The 18,278-nt window shown below is 34.9% G+C and overlaps 1 protein-coding gene across 4 annotated transcripts in view; it reads left to right on the top strand.

Annotated features, from left to right (window-relative positions):
* Nucleotides 1-18,278, top strand: part of CNTLN (centlein) — a 297,883-nt gene that overhangs the window by 267,358 nt on the left and 12,247 nt on the right. For all 4 annotated transcript variants that reach the window (XM_059411596.1, XM_059411594.1, XM_059411595.1 and 1 more), the window contains one exon: nt 15,583-15,768. In XM_059411596.1, coding sequence (XP_059267579.1) covers nt 15,583-15,768 — 186 coding nt within the window. The remainder of the gene's footprint in view (nt 1-15,582; nt 15,769-18,278) is intronic.

The raw sequence follows: 18,278 nt of genomic DNA, 5'->3' as shown, positions 1-18,278 counted from the left end.
AATTACATATCTAATTACATATCTGATTATTATAGACGATGAAGTTTCATGACCTTCATGATATTATAATGGGTATACTTCATCACAGAAAATAATTTGGCAAAAATTATCCTTTAAAAAGCAAGGTTTTTATTTTTGTCCAAGGATTTGAATGATATTTAATGATTAAGTAAGTAATTTCTAATTGTTGAAGAATGACATACTAATCCTTCATATTTTTCATCAACAATGATGTAGAGTATAAATGTCTTAATAGATAAATTAAGAATTGCTGTGGTTTCATGTCTTTGTAATTTGAGTTTATATTTATTTTTATATTTATATTTATTTATATTTATATTATATATTTAATTTATATATAATATATTATACTTATATTTATATTTACTTTATTTTTATTATTATATTTATATTAAAGATGATATAATAGGAAAAGATAAAAGAGATCGATAAGCCATTTTTAGTACTCTTTCAGAACCTTTCCACTTAGTTTCCATTTGGTATTGGATTACCTGTCTTAGAATCAACTGATTTTATTGCCTTTGAATAACATGCATAATTTAGGGCCCTAAATTTATTGCATCAGAGTCTTGGTGAGGGTGGGGCCCAAAAAGCTGAATTTAACAAGTTAAGTGATTATTATGCATAATACAGTTTTTAAAACACTTCCTTCAATTGTTTTTTATCAACTGAATCTATATATGAGTTGGTGTTTAATCAAAGCCTAGTGGTAATTTGAAATTTGTTTTTCTTCACTGTGATTTAGAGCCAGTGTGTAGTTGATACTGGCACTATTTCTGCTGCTTAATCCATTTTTCTAATAAAGGACAACCAGCAACTAATGCCAAACCAGAAACATTGGCAAAGACTGGACATTTGGTTCTGAGGAATGAGAGGACTACCATCCTTCTCTTCTTTGCACACATGGCCCTAGGACCATGTGGAAATGCCGAGGAGCCACTATCTGAGGCTATATACTATCAGTGACTTACTAAATTTTTACTCTGCTAGAGATCAGCTTTTGGAATATTTAAGACCTTTCATAGTTTGGCACCATTGTGCCTAGAATCTAATCTTCCCACTACTCTCCAACTTTCCCCCATACTGTGTTCATTCCTGCCTTCGCACACGTTCTCCTTCCCTTATTCATTATCCCCAAAGCATTGGCAATAGCATGTTAATAAGACTCATTCAGTTCTCAAAGATTTTAATTTAATAAATAAATTTCATATTTAATATAAATTTCTTATTTATATAAATATATATTTAATATTTATTTAATAAATAAGATTGAAATGTATTGATTGTATATCTGGCTCAAGAATAGTACTAGGGGCACCTGGGTGGCTCAGTGGGTTAAAGCCTCTGCTTCGGCTCAGGTCGTGATCTCAGGGTCCTAGGATGGAGCCCCATGTCGGCCTCTCTGTGCAGTGGGGAGCCTGCTTCCCTCTCTCTCTCTCTGCCTGCTTCTCTGCCTACTTGTGATCTCTCTCTTTCTCTGTTGAATAAATAAATAAAATTAAAAAACAAGAAAAAGAATGGTAATAGACACATAATCACTGATTAGATTGAAAACTCTGTGAAGGCAAGAGCTGGGCACATTCCTTAAAGAGCATGAAGAATGTACACAGTTCCTACATGGAACATTGTGATCACCAGGACTCATTCTGTACAGAGATTATTAGGGTATCATATAAACAGAAGTACTTAATAAATATTATTACTAGTATTAATAGCAACAATGTTTGTTCTGGCCCTGTTGTGGAATGTATTCCCTTTAGTCTATGCATTTTTCACAGGGCACAACCAGATAAGAGAAGAGGTGGAGTGACCATCTGTTCTAGATCTAGTCTTGAATATGGAATTTTGCCCAGGGGTGAAATCAAGCGCTTTGAGCATGTGTGCTGGGTGTATGTGGCAGAGCTGAGACTTTAAATCCGCTTAGTAACTGAATAAAACACACGAGGGAAAATTTCTAGAAGTATTTGCTCAGTTTGATTGAGCCCTGATACAGGCTTGTTAATGTGCTTATATGTGTGAGTCATACGCCAGATTCTAGCTTCTCAGTGGTTTTTGTTAGCTCTGAAATAAATATCAGCGAAAGAACAACATTTAGCTGGAAGCTTAAATCATTTAATTACCAATATGTGCTTGCTTTGGAAAGATTTAGTAAGATGGGCATATAAATTTCTTGCTTCTTTAATGAGAACATTTGTGGAGCACTATAATTTTATTTTTATATGTACAGTTTGTTCATACTTAGGCACTGATCTACTCTCTTAGTTATGATTTTTTTCTGTTCTCTTTTCCCAACTTTAATGAGTTAGAATTGACATCTCACACTGTATAATTTAAGGTGTACAGTGTGATGATGTGGTATATGTATATATTGTGACATGTTTACCATAATAAAGTTAGTTAACACAACCATCACACCTCACATAATTACCATTTTGTTGTTGTTGTTGTTGTTATGGTAAAGAAATTTAATATCTACTCTTATAGCAACTTTCAAGTATACAATACAGTTTTGTTAACTGTAGTCCCTATGCTGTACATTACACCCTGGAATTTATTTTTCTTACAACTGGTTATCTGTACCCTTTGACCAGTGTCTCCTTCCTCCACCACTTAGCCCCTGGAAACCGCTGTTCTACTCTTCTGCTTCTATGAATTCAGATTTTTTAGATTCCACAGGTAAGAAGCATCATATGGTATTTGTATTTCTCTGTCTAACTTATTTCACTCAGTATAGTGGCTCTCAAGGTCCATTCATGTTTTCACAAATGGCAAGATTTCCTCCTTTTTATGGCTCTATAGTACTCCATTGCATATGCATATGCAATGGAGTATTATAGATGGAAGAAAACAATATATATATGAAATATATGAATGAAAGAAATTATATATATGATATTATACACACACACACACACACACACACACACACACATACATATATAATGTTTTCTTTCATCTATTCATCCATCCATCAATGGATCTGAACCCTGAGGTTGTTTTCATGTCTTAGCTATTGTGAGGAATGCTGCAGTGAATATGAGAAGGCAGATATTTCTTTCAGATCCTGCTTTCATTTTCTTTGGCTATATTTCCAGAAGTGAACTTGCTACATCATATGGTAGTTCTACTTCTAATTTTTTAAGGACCTCTATATTTTTTTCCATAATGGCTGTACCGATTTACATTCCCACCAAGTGTGCACAGGTTCCCTTTTGGTTCCATCCTTGCCAACATTTGTTATCTCTTACCTATTTGGTAATAGCCATTCTAACAGGTGTGAAGTGATATCTCATTTGATTTTGGTTTGCATTTTCCTAATGGTTGTTGGGACTGAGTACCTTTTTATGTACTTGGCCATTTGTATGCATTCTTTGGCAAAAGGCTTATTCTGATGCTTTGCCCATTTTAAATTGGATTGTTTGGGTTTTTGCTATTTATTTGTATAAAGTTTAAAATTGGGAAGTATGATGCCTTAAGTTTTGTTCTTTCTCAAGATTGCTCTGACTAATCAGTCTTTTGTAGTTCCATATAAATTTTAAGATTTTTTTTTTAATTTGTGAAAAAGTGCTATTGGAATTTTGATAAGGATGCCATTGAATCTAAAGATGGCTTTGGGTAGTATGGCCATTTTAACAATATTAATTCTTCATGAGTATGGGTTATCTTTCCATTTATTCACATTTTCTTCAGTTTCTTTCATCAGTGTCTGATAGTTTTCAGTATATAGACCTTTCACTTCCTAGGTTAAATTTATTAGATTTTATTGTTTAGGGCTGCTATTGGAGATGGGATTATTTTCTTTATTTTTTTTTAAGGATTTTATTTATTTATCTAACAGAGATCACAAGTAGGCAGAGAGGCAGGCAGAGAGAGACAGGGGAAGAAGGCTCCCCACTGAGCAGAGAGCCTGACGTGGGGCTCGATCCCAGGACCCTGAGACCATGACCCAAGCCGAAGGCAGAGGCTTAACCTGAGCCACCCAGGCGCCCCTATTTTCTTTATTTTTTAATCAATGTTTTGTTGTTAGTGTATAGAAACACAATTAATTTTTAAATGTTGATATCGTATCCTATAGCGTACTGAATTTGTTGGTTAGTTTTGATGATGTTTTGGTGGAGTCTTTAGGATTTTCTATATATAATATCATGTCATGGGCAAATGAAGACTGTTTTACTTCTTCCTTTCTGATTTGGATGTCTTTTATTTCTTTTTGTTCCTTAATTGGTCTAGCTAAGACTTCCAGTACTGTGTTGAATAGGAGTGGTGACAGTGGCATCCTTGTCTTGTTACCAATCTTAGAGGGAAAGCTTTCAGCCTTCCATATGATTTTAGCTGTGGGCTTGTCATATAGGACCTTTATTATGTTGAGGTATGTTCCTTCTATACCCACTTTGTTGAGAGTTTTTATCATGACAGGATGTTGAATTTTGTTAAATGCTTCTTCTGCATCTACTGGGATGATTGTATGATTTTTATCCTTCATTCATTTAATGTAGTATGTCACATTTATTGATCTGCATATGTTGACCCATCCTTGCATCCCAAGGATAGATCCCACCTGATTATGTGGTATGATCTTTTTAAAGTACTGTGAAAATTTGTGCAGGAGAAATGCAGTGGTTAAATCTTCAGGGAGGCACGAGGGCTGTCCTGGTCATCAGTTTCTTCAGCAGCAAAAACTGATGAGGTCCTTTGCAGGACAGGCCACTGTGAACTGAGGTTGCGCCTGCTTGCATGGCTGACACTGCTATCCCTAGCTCTTCTTCCTTGTTCCAAGCCATCTCCGAACATCTCGGTTGAGCCAGTCTCTGGGTGAGATGAAATTGCAGCAGGTCCTTCATGCAGTGCATCAGAAGTCTAGGGAAGCTAGTTGCTCACCTTACTCTTTCTTCTCCAGGGAGGGGAAGGAACTGTTGAAACTTGGAGTTCCCTCTCTGTGCTGAGCCACACCAGCCTGGGTGATAGGCTGATACAAGCAAAGTGAAGCTGTCCTTTTCTTTTATGTTTGTTTATTTTCAGGTTTTTGTCCCACTGTGTTTTGGGACTTTAAAAGGAAGGCATATGCCCTCTCCTTCTCCTTTCCTTGATATTACTGGCAAGAATTTAGTTATGGTGGTGAGCCATCTAAGACTATTGAGACAAAAGCAATATTGACTTAGGAATAAAGCACAGATGCCTCTTTCATTGCTACTATTAATATTTGTCCTACAGATTCTTGTAAATGCAAATACACAAGAAAAGTTTATAATTATGGGATAATACAACCAAAATGTGATTGTCCGTCACAGGTTTTTAGACACAGAAAGTCCAAGAGAATCAACTCATTAACTACTAGAACTAACCAGATAATTCAGCAATAAGGTCTAAACAAGGTCAACAAATGAAATAAAGTGGACTTCACAAGTAATAATATATTTTAAAATGCTATTTTTAAATTTCTGTTTATAGTAACAAAACATGACTCTTAAATACCCAGAAATAAATCTTTCAAGAAATGCAAGAAACCTGTAAATCAGAAGAAAAAACACTAAAAGCCATAAAACAGAACTAAGTAAATGGAAATAATTATTGTTTTCTGAATGGGAAGAATCAATACTGTATATGTGAGAGTTTATTCCAAAGTTAATCTAAATGGCATTGCAGTCCTAGATACTGACAAATTGATTCCAAAAGAATAGCTGAAAAGTAGGAATAAAAATGACTGATGAAAAAGAATGAACAGAGAGAGGAAGATTTCCCCTAACAAACACCAAAGCATGCTATAGGGTTATGGTTAATAAAACATCGTGATTACTGTAAAAATAGATGAATAGAACATTAGACAGGATAGAATTCCATCATTTCACATTCCCACCAATAGTGCACAAAGGTTTCAATTTCTCCACGTTCTTGCCAACACTTGTTATTTTCTGTATTTTTGATAGTAGCTGCCCTAATATTTGTGAGGTAACGTCTCAATGTATGAACTTTTTAAATATTTTATTCCATTTATTTAATCTAGACAAAAACAGTTTACACAATTTTCCCCTTCTGCCCATCCCCTTACCCCCACACCTCATGAAACCACCATCCTGTTCTCTGTATCTATGAGCTTGGTTTGGTTTTGCTTAGTTTCCACACATGAGGTCATATGGTATTTGTCTTTTTCTCTCTGACTTCTTTCCTTTAGCATAATGCTCTCAAGGTCCATCCATGTTGTCACAAATGGCAAGATTTCACTTTTTTAAATAGATGAATAGTATTCTATTGTGTATATATACACCAAAATTTCTCTGTCTATTCATCTATCGATGGGCATGTAGATTGTTTCCACATCTCAGCTATGCTAAATAAAGCTGAATTGAATGTAGGGGCACATAGATCTTTTCAAAATAGTGTTTTTGTTTCCTTTGGATATATATCCAAAAGTGGGATTGTTGGATCATGTGGTAGTTCTCTTTTTAATCTTTTGAGGAACCTCCATACTGTTGTCCATAGTGGTTGTACCAATTTAAACTCACACCAGCAGTACACAGGGGTACCTTTTTCTTCATATCCTCACCAGCCCTTATTTCTTGTCTTTTTCATTCTTTTTGGCTATGAGGTGATATCTCATTTTAGTTTTGATTTATATTTCCCTGATGATTAATGACATTGAGTTGTTTTAATGTACCTATCAGACATCTGCATATCTTCTTTGGAAAAAGGCCTTTTCATATCCTCTGCCTAATTTTTAATCAGATTGTTCGTTTTATGTTAAGTTGTATGAGTTCTTTGTGTATTTTGAATATTAGCCCTTATCAGATATGATTTCCAAATATTTTCTCCCATTCAAGAGGGTTTGCCTTTTCATTTTGTTTATGGTTTCCTTTGCTGTGCAGAAGTTTGTTTGTTTGAGGTAGTCCCACTTAAACACTTTTGGTGTCAGAATTTTTTTAAAAAAATCATCAAAACCTATATTAAGGAGTGTATTGCCTATGTTTTCTCTTTAAAGTGTTATGGTTCAGGTCTTAACTTCGCTCTTTAATCCATTTTCAGTTAATTTTTTGTGTATGGTGTTAGATAGTGGTTGGGTTTCATTCTTCTGCATACGGCTGTCCAATTTTCCCAACACCATTTATTGAAGAGACTATTGCTTCTCCAATTTTATTCTGATCTCTCATCATAAATTAATTGACCAGGTATTTATGGGTTTATTTCTGGTATCTATATTCCATTCCATTGAACTGTGTGTCTGTTTTATGCCAATACCATATTGCTTTGATTACTGTAGTTTTGTAATATAATTTGGAATCGGGGAACATGATACTTCCACCTTTGTTCTTTTTTCTGAAGATTTGCTTTGACTATTTGGAATCTTTTGCAGTTCAATGCAATTTTAGGATTGTCCTATTTCTGTGAAAAATGCTATTGAAAGTTTGATTGGGATTGCACTGAATCTATACATTGGTTAATGTGGACATTTTAACAATATTAATTCTTCCAATCCATTACCATGAAATATCTATCCATCTATTTCTATCTTCTTCAATTTATTTCATTAATGTCTTACAGTTTTCAGTGTATAAGTCATTCACTTTATTCATTACATATATTCCTAGGCATTTTATTCTTTTTGATGTACTTATAAATGGGATTTTTTTTCATAATTTTTCTTTCTTATACTTCATTATTAATGTAAACAACAGTGACTTGTTTTTGTGTATTGATTTTGTATCTTACAACTTTACTGAATTTGTTGGTTAGTTCTAGCAGCTTTTTGATAGAATGGTTAGGATTTTCTATATATAATATCATGTCATCTACAAATAGTGAGAGTTTTACTCTTCCTTCCCAATCCAGATGCCTTCCCCCACCCCTAATTTCTCTGGCTGGACTTCCAATACTATGTTGAATAAAAATAACAAGAGTGGACATTTTTGTCTTGTTCCTGAGAGGAAAAGCTTTCAGCTTTTCACCTTTGAGTATGACCTTAGCTGTGGGCTTCTCATATATAGCCTTTATAATTTTAAGGTACATTTTTTCTATATCTGCTTTGTTGAGAGTTTTTATCATAAACAGATGTTGAACTTTGTTAAATGCTTTTTCTGCATCTGTTTAGATGATCATACGGTTTTATCCTTTCTGTTGTTAATGTGGTATATCACATTAACGATTTGTGAATGTTGGGCCATCCTTGCATATATGGGAATAAATCCCATATTTACCATGGTATGTGATCCTTTTCATGTATTGTTGAATTCAGGTTGCTGATACTTTGTTGAGGATTTTTGCTTGTATGCTCATCAGGAATATTGGCCTGTAATGTGTGTGTATATGTGCTGGAGGGGATATCCTTTTGTGGTTTTGGTATCAGGGTAATACTGGCCTCATAAAATATGTTTGGAAGAATTTGACCCTCTCCTACTTTTTGAAAGAGTTTTAGAAGAATTAGTATTAATTCTTAGTCGAATGTGAAGCCATTTGGTTTTGGACTTTTGTTTGCTGAAAGGTTTTGCTCACTGTTTCAGTCACCTTGCTAGTAGTCAGTCTGTTTAGATTTTCCATTTTGATTTAGTTCTGGTAGGTTGTATTGTTCTAGGAATTTATTCATTTCTTCTGGGTTGTCTTAACTCATTGGCTTATAATTGTTCATAGTCTCTTATGATCATTTCTATTTCTCTGGTATCAATTGTAGCATCTCTTTCATTTCTGATTTATTTTCATCCTTTCTTTTTTTCCTGATGAGTCTAGCTAAAGGTTTGTCAATTCTGTTTATCTTTTCAAAGAACCAGCTCTTAGTTCCATTGATCTTTCTTATTGTCTTTTTAGTTTCCATTTATGTCTTCTCTAGTCTTTGTTATTTCTTTCTTTATAGTTTCCTTGGACTTCATTTGTTTTTTGCTTTCTAATTCCTTGAGGTATAAAGTTAGTTCTTTATTTGACACTTTCCTTGTTTCTTGAAGTGGGCATTTATCACTATGAACTTTTATTTTAGTTTTAGTTTTAGTTTTAGTTTTTAGAAAGCATACACAAGGTGGGGAGCAGGAACAGAGAGAGAGAGAATCTCAAGCAGGCAGTGCAGAGTGGAGCCTGATGCAGGGCTCAGTCTCATGACCCTAAGATCATGACTTGGTCAGAAATCAAGAGTCAAAACCTTACCTTAACCAACTGAGCCACCCAGGTGACCCTGAGCTTTCTTTTTAGAACTATATTTGCTGCATCCCATAAATTTTGGTATTACATTTCCATTTTCATTTGTCTCAAGTTATTTTTTTTTTATTTCTCTTTTGATTTCTTCGTTGGCCCTTTGGTTATTCAGTAGCATATTGTTTAAACTTCATATATTTTTTGATTTTCCAGTTTTCTTCATGGAATTAATTTCTAGTTTCATATCATTGTGATCAGAAAAGATGTTTGATATGATTTCAATTCTCTTAAATTTATTAAGTTTTGTTTTGTGGTCTGACATGATGTATCTTAGAAAATCTTCCATGTGCACTTGAGAAGAATGTGTATTCTGTTGCTTTTTGGATGGGATGTTTTGCAAATATTTGTTAAATACATTTGGTAGTATGTCATTTAAGGCTAATGTGTCCTTATTGATTTTCAATATGGATAACCTATCCATTGATATAAGGGGTGTTAAAGTCCCCTACTTTTATTATGTTACTGTCTATTTCTTCCTTTAGGTCGATTAATATTTGTCTTATATATTTAGATGATTTGAGGTTGGGTGCATAAATATTTAAAAATTATGTCCTCTTGTTAGATTAACCTTTATCAAACCTTTATCATTATGTAACACACTTCTTCATCTTTTACTGCAGTCTTTGTTTAAAGTCTGTTTTATCTGATGTAAATGTAGCTACTCCAGCTCTCTTTTGGTTTCCATTTGCGTAGAATATCTTTTTCCATCTTCTTACATCTAAAGTTTGTCTCTTGGAGGGTGGTTTTTTCCATTTAGTCAAAATAGTCTTTTGATTGGAGAATTTAGTCTACTTACATTTAAAGTAATTATTTGTAGGTATGTGGTTATTGCTATTTTGTTAATTGTTTTCTAGCGGGTTTTGTAGTTCCTTTCTTGCTTACTTTCTTTGTGGTTTCATGACTTTCTTCATATATAAGGCATACTTATACTCTTTTGTATTTATCTTTTGTGTATTTACTATAGCTGTTTTTTCTTGTGCTTACTTACATGAGTCTTACATATAAGAGTTTATATCTATAACAGTCTGTTTTATTTTGGTAACAACTTATGTTTGATCCCATTATAAAGTGTAACATTTTTATTCTCAGTCCATGTGTTTGTTTGTTTGTTTGTTTGTTTTAAAGATTTTATTGATTTATTTGACAGAGATCACAAGTAGGCAGAGAGGCAGGCAGAGAGAGACCGGGAAGCAGGCTCCCCACCAAGCAGAGAGCCCAATGCAGGGCTCAATCCCACAACCCTGGGATCACGACCTGAGCCGAAGGCAGAGGCTTTAACCCACTGAGCCACCCAGGCGCCCCCATGTTTTGTTTTTGATGCCACATTTTACATCTTTTTATCTTTGTATCCCTTTACTAATTTTTGTAATAATAGCTGTTTTTACTACTTTTGTTTTGTAACATTCATACTAGCTTTGTAAGTAACTAATTTTTGTAAGTAACTAATCTGTGGTTTTGATTTGCATTTCTCAGGTGAGACATGATTCTTAATGTAGATAATCCTAAAGATTTATAAAGCACCTAGTAATATTAACAAGAGAGTTTAACCATTTCATGCAATATAAGGTCAAAGTACAAAAATCAAATGATTTTTATGTATTAGCAATAAACAGGAAATGAGAAAGAAAATTTTCAACTTACAATAGTATTAAACAAATTCTTTAAATAAATTCAGTACCAGATGTTGGAATGAATGTGGAGAATGGTGGTGCAAGATTTGGTGGAAAGCTCTAAAAGTTCTAATAAATAAAACATTCACCTACCGTATGACTCAGCACTTCTACTTCTATGTATTTACCCAAGAGAAATGAAAACATGTGTACAAACATACAGACAAATATGTACAGCAAAATTTATAGCAATTTTTCTCATAATAATCAAGAACTGGAAATATTAGGGGAAAATGCATTTTGGAAAATTCTCTCTTGATTTTTGAGGGGTAAACTCATGATTACCCCACCTCTGTCCCTTGGAATCATGCAGCAGACAAGATTGAGAAACAAAAAATCAGCTCCTTTTGACAGTCAATGTAGATCAGAACTGAAACTCTGTATTTCAGAATACATGGAAGAACTGAAAAAGAGGTAAGATTGGTGAAAGCATGCAAAGGACACAGAAATAAGACACCATGTAAAGAAGTCTTAGGTCCTCCAGACCTCTGAAAGATCAAGACCTCTTAAAAGATGGAAGTTCACATGAGGTACAAATCCAATATCCCCTATTTGCAACAGTGGAACAGGTCGACAGTGGTTTTTGATAGCCATCCTAGAACTGGTTTGCTTCCATAAGGAAAGAAGGCTTAATGAAAAATAACAAAGACAAGGAATATCTGAAGGAGCCCGCTTGTCTCAGAACATCCAAGAAAAGAGATTCCTTACATTGTGAAACAAAACAAAACAAAAGGCAAGCAAATCATAACAAATTACCTGGCAAATGGAATTCATCAAAAAAAAAAAAAAATTGAAGTAGTATGTAAAATTTCACTAGCCTGGAACATACCACAGGACTTTCTTCTGTGTAACTTTCTATAATTAAATGATGTAGGAAAAAATCTTCTCCTTCAAAACTGAGTCCAGAGAAATGAACCAACACAGTATCTATGCAAATGTAGTAGAGTAAGAATGGAGAAAGAAAAAGTAAGTGGCAGGAAAATAAGTCTCACCACAGATAAGTTGCCACAAAGCAGCTGAAAATTTTGAGTATAAATTTGAAATATTAATGAAATAATTTCCTCTAAAAAGCCCATGTTTAACGTGGAATTAAATGTAAGAATTTAGGAAAAAGATGCTGAGACATAGGAGCAGATGGAAGCAAGATAGCAGGCAAAGCAGGGAAGTAAAATAAAAGAAATTATCTCATGAAATACATATATTGCTGGTCTCATATAAATGTGTATGTGTCAACAATTATAGTTTGGGTGTGGAAGGAATTGCCTAGGAAGAGGCATCAGAGAAAACTCTAGAGTATGAAGAATTTGTGTATCTTGAACAGGGTGATGGCTTTATACATTGTCAAAGCTCATTAAGCTAAACCCTTAAAATGTGTGCACTATTTCATTTATAATTTTGCCTCACTTAAAAAAATAAAGCATATTAGGGGGAAAAGGCTTTATGAAGCAAGTGACAGAGATTCAACATATGTATAATTGGAGTCTTCAAGGAACGAAACAAATAATGGAGCAGAACAGATATTGAACCTATAATTCAACAATAATTTCCCTCCAACAAATAAATAAGCTATCAAGAGCAATAAGCTAGAAAGAGAAAACTTTAAAATGATCCTAAGAAACACAAATAAAGAGTTAACGGGAAGGGAACACCGTGGTCTTCAATTAGGAAGACTCAGCATGCTAAAAGCTACCCTGACATGGATGGAATTTAACATGATTGAAATAAAATTTTGTTTTTTACAGGGATTTGTTTTGTAGAGGGAGGGAAACTAGACAAAGTTCACATGGAGGTTCATATGGAAACCAAACAAGCAAAAATTACCAAGAAAAACCTGAAAAAGAAGGGTAGTAAGAGGGATTCCTAGCCCTGCCAGATGTTAACATTTATTATAAAGCCTTACTAGTTTAAATAAGTTATAAAGCCTCATTAATAAAAGAGAGATGGGACAAAAGAGAAAGTCCAGTCCCTGACCTAAACACATATGAGACCAGTGGGAGAAAGGTGAACTTTATTATTTTTTTTAAAGATTTATTTTATTTAAGAGAGACAGAGTGGGGCCAGGAGGGACAGAAAGAGACAGAAAGGGAGTCTTTTTTTTTTTTTAAGAATTTATTTATTTATTTGACAGAGATCAAAAGTAGGCATAGAGTCAGGCAGAGAGAGGAGGAAGCAGGCTCCCTGCTGAGCAGAGAGCCCTATGCGGGACTTGATCCCAGAACCCTGAGATCATGACCTGAGTCAAAGGCAGAGGCTTAACGCACTGAGCCACCCACGTGCCCCAGGGAGGGAGAGTCTTAAGCAGACTGTGTGCTGGGTCTGGAGCCCCATGCAGGGCTTGATATCACAATGATAAAGGCATGACCTGAGCTGAAGCCAAGAGTCAGACAATTATCTGACTGTGCCACCCACTCACCCTAGTTGAACTTTTTAATAAATGGTTGTAGGATGACTGATTTTATGTAATAATTTCTAAATGATGACAAATGGGTAAAAAACATATACAAATGAAAAATAAATTCTTACAAGTAACAGAAAAAAATTATGGTGAGAAAATGCATTTATATATGTATCTCTTTGTGGAGAATGCTTTTTGAAGTATCACACAAAATTCAAAAGTGAGAAAGAAAGGAAAATCATCATTGGATATTAAAAGCATAAGAAATATTTTTTCCAGGATGCCTCAGTTGGTTAAGCGTCTGCCTTCCACTTAGGACATTCTTCCACAGTCCTGGGATTGAGTCCCTTATCAGGTTCCTTGCTTGTGTGCTCTCTCTGTCTCTGACAAATAAATAATAAATGCAGTCTTTTTTAAAAAATATTTTTTCCTTGGCATGAAACACTAATTACTGTGGAAAGAAAATACAAAGTATGAAAAAATTTGGATAGGCACAGTAGACAAATGTAATATCCAAATATGTGAACAACTCCGATAAATGATAAATTGCTAAGGACATCAGAAAAAAATGACCAGAGAAATGTAATTATCTCTTTTTTTTTTCAATTATAACCAATTTGTTGATATGGCAGTGAGAGCTATTAAGTCATTTAGAAAACAACTTCAGCTGTTAGTCACATAAAATATTTTCCTTGCAATGGGAACAAACTTACAATTTTCTTTATTACAACAATCTTGACCTTTTGTTTCCTCTGCTTTTTTTTTTAATATAATTTTTTATTTTTTATAAACATATTTTTTTGAAGTCTAAATCTTATTTATTAAAATTATTTGATTAGAACACAATCCAAACTTTGATGCAAAAGGTACAGCTACTGAATAAGTCACAAACTTCTTAGCAACTTCAGCGGACACCGATTGTTGTCAACAATTAAAAATGCTATTTCATGGGATTCTTTTATCTGATTGTGAACTTCTAGAATATTTAGGCTTTGTTTCCTCAATTTTTATCCCCAGGGGTACAGGTCTGTGAATCACCAGGTTTACACACTTCACAGCACTCACCAAAACACATACCCTCCCCAATGTCCATAATCCCACCCCCTTCTCCCAAACCCCCTCCCCCCAGCAACCCTCAGTTTGTTTTGTGAGATTAAGAGTCACTTATGGTTTGTCTCCCTCCCAATCCCATCTTCTTTCATTTATTCTTCTCGTACCCACTTAAGCCCCGAGAAATGTAATTATCTCTTAAGGCTGATGTTCAACCTTTTTTTTTTAAATCAGAGAAATGAAATTTAAAAATACAGTGGGAAAACAAACTAGTGAAATCCTAGATTGGTGTTCTGTTAATGGTGTGGAGATACAGGTTCTTTCGTATTATCTTTGTGGAGGTGTATCTTGGACCATCTTGGAGAGGGAAAAGATTAAGTAACAGCTTTCAAAATTAGAGTTAGACAAATCCTTTCGTCCAGCAATTTCACTTCTAGAGATATATCCTAGAGATTTAAAATGTATACTTGATTTACTGTTATTTATTGCAACATTGCTTGAGCTGGCAAAAGATCAAAAAATAACCTAAACATTTAGCTAACCTGTTCTCTGATCACAAAGCCAGGCATTGAGGTCCAGAGCTTTGTCCACCCAGAGTAAGAGATGTCATTTCCTTATGCATGTGTTGGCATGATATGGACCAGCACTGATTCATGTCTTAAAGGCCTTTGTGAAGCAGGCCTAGGTTTCTAATTTTTTTAATCTTCATTGTTGTCTTGCCCACACATAATTTAATTACACATTTACCCAACTTGTCTTTATCAAGTCCTTGCAAAGTCCTTTCTGAGGGGGCGGGGGGGGTCCTTTCTGATCCAGTCTTAATAAAATAGAAACGACTCTCTCTCTGCAGCCGTATTTCCTCAGCTTATGTACGAAGTAAATCAATCATGTAAATAACCTTTACATGAATATACACACATTTAAGAATAAACAGGAATGACAGTTGGCATCAGCTCAGTGGGCTGGGGTGGTTGTGCTCTAGCGCGATGGAAAGTAGCCTGCCTGCTTCAAGCATTCACCAAGCAGGGGATCAGTTGGTAAAGCTGAAAGGATTGGAGAGTTTGGTTAATCCAGCAGGTTAGTTAAGTACGCATTTAAGAGAACTTTTATTACACACAGACAATAAATAAAGAGCAATCTACTCTGTTCCAAAATAAATAAAATCCAAGTAATCCTAATAAGCCATGATTTGCTATATCTTTGCATTTTTGTATTGTGACTGCTTTGTCTTCATTTATGACTTCCATATGAGCCCACATTCTTTCCAATGCGTTGCAGGCTTTGGTCAAAGAGTTACAAAGTGATGTCCATGAGATAAGGCAACAAATTAGAGAGTTCCAAAAAATGCGAAAAAACAGGGATGCTCGCAAAACCTCAACCCATAAAGCCCAGACCTTGGCAGCTTCGATCCTGAACATTTCACGGTCAGATCTAGAGGAAATAATGGATACAGAAGATGAAATGGTAACATCATTTAAATATTTTTAACACATCAAATTTAAACACTTTTATTTGCTTTATAATTCTTAGAGTTTCATCTTCAAGATAATATTAATGAAGGTCAGCATAGTAAAATGCCTGTGAAAGTTAAATTGTGGCTGTTGACCAACTCAGAAAACATTTAGAGAAAATTCACTGTATTATACAGAAATAAGCCAGTACATAAAACCTTTAGAACAGCATGTTGGTTATGCAGATCAGTTATTCAAGTCATTTCCTGTCTCTTCTATTTTTTAAATTTAGTTAATCATACATCTTGTAAGCTAGTATTTTTAATTAAGCCAATTTGAATGGATTTGAAGACTTTTCTTCCTGTACGAGCAAAAGTAGTACATATATTGACTTTCCTAGCTAAATTCAAAATTATTGCTGATCAAGTTAAAGAAAAAAATACATTTATGGATTTAAGTTGGGTGAAGTACTCCTGTCTGCGTGAATTTATGTGCATGTCGATCTGGGTCATCAGTGACAGTTCTGTTCTCCTGGGGAGGCCACTGCATTTTACACATAGTCATGACCTCTTAGATAGCAGAACCTTATCCTGTGTCCAGTCTTCTGTGAAACCTGAGGGCGATACTCACTCCTTTTTTCCTAATAAGTCTCTGGACTTTGACACATGAATATTAGATTTGGTTGTTTGGAAACAATAAAGAGATGATGGCACTATGAATAAGTAAAATGATAGATTTATTTATTTTTTTTAAAGATTTTATTTATTTATTTGACAGACAGAGATCACAAGTAGGCAGAGAGGCAGGCAGAGAGAGAAAGAGAGAGAGAGAGGGAAGCAGGCTTCCTGCGGAGCAGGGAGCCCGATGCGGGGCTCGATCCCAGGACCCTGAGATCATGACCCAAGCCGAAGGCAGCAGCCCAAACCACTGAGCCACCCAGGCGCCCCAAAATGATAGATTTAAATGTTTGTATGAGAACATCCTCCGGCCCCCCATCAGCTGCTCAAAAAACTTCTAAAGAAAATAATGAAAACAGAAAAACTTCTGGAGTATAGCAGATCTATGATTTGCCAAGGTTTTAAAACTGCCAAGAATTCTTAGAAAAGAGGTCAAAGGAATCCTGCAGAGATGATTTTCATCCTGTGGGTGAATAGGATAGTGAACTCTCCGTTTCCTATTTTTGGCACCCCAGCCAATGCCTGTGACTTTCTACACTTTGAATTCACTTTGTGAATTCTGAATTCTGAAGTACAAGAGCATTATCAAATACAGTATCAGATATAAGACACACGAAACGACTGTATCTCTGGCAAGGATGTTAACTATATCTTGCTATAGACATTAAATTAAAACGTCTTGATTGATAGTGAGAGTCCCTACAAAAAATTAAGATTGAGTCCTCACTGTTCCCTAAGAGTTTTAAAACAAGTAGATGACCCAAATCCCTCATGTGTGTATCTGTGTGGGTTTGTGTACACATGTGTGGGCACAGATACAGACACATATTCTGAAAGACAGGCCCATCAACTTTGTGTGGTCTCAAAAGATGCCTTCTCTGGGCTTCCAGATTAGCAAAAAACACTCTCTCTCTGAATAGAAAAACGTTGTCCATTTTGGGTATATGAATTAGAAGATCTCTCTTCATAGTCCGAAAGAGTAGCTGGCACATTTCTGTGAAGAAAGGGCACCTCAGCCTCTGGGTAGATACATTCTAGAGTTGGAACATACAGCACTGTGAAACGCATACCGCACAGCCTTCAGTGGACATCCTCCTGGAAGAGAAAGGACACCAGTAGAAATCACAGAGTTCTGAGAAGGATCCGTGTACCTTGATACATTTACTAAATTTAATTGTAGATCGGAGCTTAATAAGATCCCTGCATCTTTTCAGAGGTCTAGAGAGTTGACTGGACTTGTCCAAGCAGAGCCCAAACCACCTTACATTCTTTAAACCACATTGAACTCTAGTGAATTAGTATAAAAACTGTGATAACCTATGCAAAGTGCCTCCCCAGATACCTGGCCTCCAGTAAATTTCAGCAAATGTTCATTTCCTAAACCTGTCCTTTTTTGAAAAGTCCACCTTTTGTAAGCTGAATCATGATTTTAACTGAATAATCTACTGCACTTACAAATATATATGAATACTTTACCTTCATCATTGGTGGGTTGAAAATATTTAGGGGCTTATAACACTTGAAGTAGAAATGTCCTTACCTATCAGTTAACTATTGGATGTTTACAATAAATAAGCATTTAAAAACACTGGAGCCATGCCATGTCCTATTTTGTTTGCAGTTGTAATAGTTTTCCTTAATTATCTATTGAGAGATCAGATTTCTTAATTAATATAAGGTTTATGTAATCTTACAAGAGTCACTTGTAAATGATTCTTTCATACAGCTTTGTCTTAATTTTTCACTTTATTTTAATCGCTTTCACTGCCACCTCTGTCCCTACCTTGAGCTCCACTGTGAAGACAGAAATAAAATATTCCTGAATTGTATTGTGAAATACAGAAAT

Source organism: Mustela nigripes, chromosome 9 (genome assembly GCF_022355385.1).
Source record: "Mustela nigripes isolate SB6536 chromosome 9, MUSNIG.SB6536, whole genome shotgun sequence".
Lineage (NCBI taxonomy): Eukaryota > Metazoa > Chordata > Mammalia > Carnivora > Mustelidae > Mustela > Mustela nigripes.
This window is presented reverse-complemented; position numbering and strand designations above follow the sequence as displayed.